At 23.4% G+C, this 5,505-nt stretch overlaps 4 protein-coding genes across 4 annotated transcripts; 2 read left to right on the plus strand and 2 right to left on the minus strand.

The window, feature by feature from the left end:
• Positions 1-153: 153 nt before the first annotated feature.
• ENU1_091210 (hypothetical protein) lies at positions 154-1,197 on the plus strand (the record flags this gene model as incomplete). Its single annotated transcript, XM_008859027.1, has 1 exon — positions 154-1,197. The coding sequence occupies one exon, from the start codon at positions 154-156 to the stop codon at positions 1,195-1,197; it is 1,044 nt and encodes a 347-aa protein (XP_008857249.1).
• A 345-nt stretch (positions 1,198-1,542) lies between these two features.
• Positions 1,543-2,205, minus strand: ENU1_091220 (Rab family GTPase; the record flags this gene model as incomplete). The annotated part of the gene is made up of 3 exons (XM_008859028.1): positions 1,543-1,835; positions 1,885-2,044; positions 2,098-2,205. The coding sequence occupies 3 exons, from the start codon at positions 2,203-2,205 to the stop codon at positions 1,543-1,545; spliced, it is 561 nt and encodes a 186-aa protein (XP_008857250.1).
• A 213-nt stretch (positions 2,206-2,418) lies between these two features.
• On the minus strand, positions 2,419-2,982 carry ENU1_091230 (ADP-ribosylation factor, putative; the record flags this gene model as incomplete). Its single annotated transcript, XM_008859029.1, has 1 exon — positions 2,419-2,982. The coding sequence occupies one exon, from the start codon at positions 2,980-2,982 to the stop codon at positions 2,419-2,421; it is 564 nt and encodes a 187-aa protein (XP_008857251.1).
• Positions 2,983-3,214: 232 nt separating this feature from the next.
• Positions 3,215-5,137, plus strand: ENU1_091240 (hypothetical protein; the record flags this gene model as incomplete). The annotated part of the gene is made up of 1 exon (XM_008859030.1): positions 3,215-5,137. The coding sequence occupies one exon, from the start codon at positions 3,215-3,217 to the stop codon at positions 5,135-5,137; it is 1,923 nt and encodes a 640-aa protein (XP_008857252.1).
• Positions 5,138-5,505: the final 368 nt, after the last annotated feature.

Below are 5,505 nucleotides of genomic sequence, written 5' to 3' on the forward strand. Positions count from 1 at the left end.
ATAATAAATTATTATAATAAAATATTAATAAAAATAAAAAAATAATAAAAAAATAATAAAAATCAAAGAATATGAAAGAAATAATAAAAATGAACTAATAAAGAACTGAAAAAATTTATAATTTTAATGTTGCATTTATTTATATTAATTGTAATGAGTATAGGAAGTTTTGCAGAAGAAGAACAAGGAGTGACAGGATTTTTTGTCTCACCAATTTATAAGATAGAAGAGAAAGTAGGAATACTTGAAAGTCGACTTTCTGAAATAGAAGATGTAGAGAGACATGTATTAGGAAAATTAGATCAAAGTTCATTAGATTTTAAGAAAGCAATAAGAGCAGTAGATAAAGCTAAAATATCACAAGTTCAAACATGGTTAAAAAATAAAGAATCTATGTTAATAGAAGAGAAAAAAAGAGTTCTTACTGCAATGAAAAGATTATTAGCAGTACTTCCTGCAGAAGAACGATTAGCTATTTTAAGAAGATTAAAAATCGAATATCGATTTAATTCTGTTAAAGAAATGATTCAAGACGCTACTTCTACTAGTGGATTTACTGAACAACAACTTCAAGAATTCCATAAACAACAAATTAAAAGAGCAGAAATTGATAAAAAAACTGCTATTGCTAGACAAAAACTCGCTATGGCTGAAATAGAAAAAATTGAAGCTCAAAAGAAAGCTAAAGAAGCTGAAAAACTTGCTAAAGAAAAAGCTAAACAAAAGAAAGCACTTAAATCAGTTAAAGTTGAATTAAAAAAAGCTAAAAAAGCTGAAAAGAAAACAAATGCAGAATTAAATAAAGCAGTTAAAGCTACACAAGAAAAAGCTAAAGCAGCTACTAAAAAAACAGAAACACTTAAACAACAAATTAAACAACTTGAAAAAAAACCACTTGACAATAAAGGAAAAGTTAAATTAGCTAAAGTTACTAAACAATTAAAACAAGCTGAAAAAACTCAAAAAAAAGAAGCTAAAAAAGTTGAACGTTTAGTTAAGACTAAATATGAAAATAAAGTAGCTAATAAAAAAGCTTCAATTAATAAACTTGAAAAACAAATTAAAAAAACTACTGGCAATACTAAAAAACAATTACAACAAAAATTAATTAATGCACAAAGTGATTTAAAAACTACTCAAATGAAAATGAATAAAAAAATTAAAGCAGTAAAAGAGAAAAATAATGTTAAGGCTTAAATTGAATTAATTAATTTCTTTTTTTGTTATTAGATTATTTATTTGTTATTCTTTTATTAATAACAATTTAAATATTTCTTATTTTATTTATTATTATTTTATTATTTAAAAATATTAAAGAGAATCAATGAAATAATAATAACTTATTTTATTGATTATTTGTAAGAAAATATAATTGTGTAAAAATATTAATAAAAAATGAAATAGATTTTAATAAAAAATGAAGGAAATTGATAATTAATGAATAATAATAAATTATTATTATTAAATATTTCTTTAATATTTTATTTTTATTAAAATATTTAAATAACATAAAAAAAAATATGTTTTTCTTTTATTTAAATTCTAACAACAATTTCTTGATGTAGGTTCATTTATTCGAAGTGGTGCTTCTGTACATTTAGGGGCTAAAGGTGCAAGGTTTGATGCTATGTCTTCAAAAAGATCTGTAATCCCAATATCTTTTAATGCTGATGTTTCAATAAATCGTGCAGACCATTTATAAGATTTTTGCATTCCTTCTTCTTTTGTAACTCCACGTTCACTATCAACTTTATTTCCAACAATATATACTAATGTTGATTCCCTATCTGGTACTTCATCAAACCAGTGATCAATATTATTAAATGTTTGTTTATCTAATAAATTAATATTATATTTCATTATTATAAACTAATTTAAACAAACCACTTATGTCATATACAATAACTACAACAGATGCTCCTCTAATATAATTTGGAATTAATGAACGATAACGTTCTTGACCTGCTGTATCCCATATTTGTAATTCAATTTTTTTATTATCAACATCCATTATTTGAGTAACAAAATCTGTTCCAATAGTTGCCTTTGTCTGTAAACTCTTTTCTCTTTTTTAGTAAAATATTACTTTCAACAAACATCATAACTCATATCAAAATTCTTCGAAGTAAACCTACCAATAATACATGTCTTTCCAACTGAACAATCTCCAATAAAAACAACTTTATGTCGACAGATATCTTCCATTTGCAACTATTTGGGCTTTTTGAATTTTTAAGTTTTCTTATTTTGTGTTTTTCTTTTTCATTCAATTTCGTTTTTGGCTTGTTTTTCTCTCATTCTCAAACAAAAGAAACTTTATGTTAGTATTACTTATTCTTATTTTATGAAAATAAAAACATAAAAATTGTTATTCATTATTTCCTATTGAATTGAAAGATTTAAAGAACATTATTCATTTTAAAATACTGCATGTTGAATACACCAATCTGCAATGTCTTCAACTTGAGGAATCTCATTGTGTGCAGTTTTAATTGAAAAATATTTAACACTAGATATACATATTTGAGTTGTGATAAATGACTTTACTGAAAGTTCTACTGTTTGTTGAAGTTGGTCACTTTTAGTTAAAATAAAACATACTGGAAGATCTTTATCATCTGAACGTTTAAATTCTGTAAAAGCATCATATGCTTCATTTAAACGTTGTTTATTCGAAGAGTCAATACAATAAATAATACAGTTACTTTCATTGAGATATCGTTTCCATACATTTCTGAATGAGGTTGTGCCACCTATATCCCATAAAGACAATTCAAATCCACCGTATTGAACAACTTTTGTATTTACTCCAATTGTTGTCATTTCATAAACCTCTTGTAATGGAGTATGACCAATGATAGAACCAAAATATTCTTCGAAATATGTTTTACCAGCGCCATCAATACCTACAATCATTATCTTAAGTGATGGATTTGGTTTTTTTTTACATAATGAAACGACTTCTTTTGCTAAAGAAAACATTGATTTTTCTTTTTTCTTTCTCTGTTTTTATTTTTCATATTTTTTATATTTTGTTTTTTAAAAAGATAAAAAATTTGTTTTTAATCAATAAACAACCCTATTCCTTTTTAATTCTTTCTTCTTATTCATTACAAAAACTATGAAAGCATTACATCATAGATGCATATTAGAAATGAATTATTTAATGAGTGTTGCTTTATTTATAACTGATTATAAACAAATTATTTTATTTATGCAAGTGTCAAAGAAATGTAAAAATTCCGTACAGACAATGAAAGTTAATAGTTTTTACTTAAAGAATCATATAAATGCTATAATTGATATTTATCATCACCTTCAAACATTAGATGGAAGAAATAAATTAAAGAAAATTGAGTTGAGGAATTTTCAACAAATTCAATTAATTAAAAATCCAAATGAATGTATTCTTAATTATCAAGAAACATGGAATAAAATAGAGTCAATTATTGTAAGAAAAAAAGCAAATTTATTATTTAAAAATATAACATCTTTTATTCAATTAAGGAGAATTGAACTTTGGATTGATTCATTAACATATTCTATAGAAACAATAAAAAGAATGAGAACAATAAGAACTCTTATTATTCATTGTACTGATTCAAAGAAAATGATAAAACTTCTTCCGTGTATTAAAACCTTTGAATTTGACCGGATTAATGTAATTGTTATTATCCATTCATTTACAAAAATATTATTAGATGAATTAAAAGAGATTAAACAAATTAAAGTTGTTTCTTATCTAATTGATCCATTAACAATTGATTGTGTACTTAAACCGTTAAGTTCAATTATAGTATCTCCAGATTGTTTTAACAACAAAGAAATTACTTATAAAGTATTACAACAAATTAATAAAAATTACAATCCATCTCTTATAATTTCTTCAAAATATTCTTCTACAGTTAAATCTTCAAATGTTAAATGTATTGATCTTTCACAGTTAACATCAATTTTTGAATTAAATGTAAGTATTTTATTTAATGAATATAATCTTTTTATTCCTATTCAATTACTTCGATTAACAATAAATTCAATTAACCCAAATATAATTTTTTCCATAAACAGTCTTACTGAATTACATTTACAGAATGTTAAGAGAAAAAATGAATTAAATTGTGAAAGACTTGTACAATTAGAACTTATTTCATGTCAAAATATTAAGTTTAAGAAAGTCCCTTTATCATTACAATGCATAAATTTAAATTCTTGTTCATCTTGTGTTATTCCAATTTCTTCTTCTCTAAAATATTTTAGAAGAGAGTTTTGTGAAGAAAATCAGTTTTTAATAACAGAAGGTAATGAGGTGTTTGGTTCTATGTTTAAAGATGATAATTCTGTAATTAGTTATGAGAAAGATAATTTATTGTACATTAAAAGTTGCTATGAAATAAATTGTTCTGAGGCACAAGTAAAAGAAGTCATTATCCTTGGGTCAATTAATAAATTTATAAATACTAGAAAATGTTCAATTAGGTTCAGTGGTTGTGGAAGTTATATTAATGAAATGAAATTATCCACATCAACAAAAGTTATTTGTGAGTCAGGAGCAACAATTCAGCATCTGATCGCTGACTCTATTGATCATTTAATTATAAATGGTGAGATAAAGAAGATATCATGTTCTTCAATAAGAATGATTGAAATAACAGAATTAAAACAATCAGTTTCATTTGAATGTAAATGTTTATTGTTAAAGAATATTAATAAAACAAAAATTAATTTATCAAAATATAATATAAAACATTTAATATTATGTAATGTATTTTCCCAATCCCTTTATCTTCCAAACACACTTATGAAAATTGTGTCAAGAAATTCAAAAATTCAAAAGTTTATAAATTTAGAAAACTGTCGTCTTTCAACAAATAGAGTTATTAATATGCTTCTTCATATGAATTGTCAATTAACTTCTTTCCCTACTAAAATATCTAAGCTAAAATTAAAAAATATAGAAACAGAATTTATTGATTTATCAATGGTACATTGCACTGATATTAAAATTATTTATTCGACTTGTTTAAGAAAAATACTAGTTTCTGATGTTACACTAAATGTTTATTTTCATATGTGCAATGCCAATATTGATGTTCAAACACTTCAACCTCATCAATTAAATATTCTCTATTTTAATTGAAACTCTTTAAGATTTGGTAAAAAAATAATATAATACTTGGTATTAAGAAGGTTAAGAATGACAATAAAACTATTTTACTAGAGGTGCTATGTTTGTTTAATCAGGAATTGTTGTAGTAACCATCTCAATTTATAATATGGATGTAAGATTTGAATTAATAAGAATAAAAAATAAATAAAATGGTTTTTGCTTATCTTTATTTTGTACAAAAGAAATAAACGATTTTTGGAGTAGTTTTTATTTATTTTCTTCATATTCCTTCTTATTAAGTCACCGACTAATTTTTTATTTCTTTTCTAATTTGATTTATTGTTAATATTCAAGTCTCTTATTTGTGTTAGCTTTATTGTATCTTTTATTATTCATAT

This window comes from Entamoeba nuttalli (assembly GCF_000257125.1).
Source record: "Entamoeba nuttalli P19 unplaced genomic scaffold asmbl_4056, whole genome shotgun sequence".
Taxonomy (NCBI): domain Eukaryota; phylum Evosea; order Mastigamoebida; family Endamoebidae; genus Entamoeba; species Entamoeba nuttalli.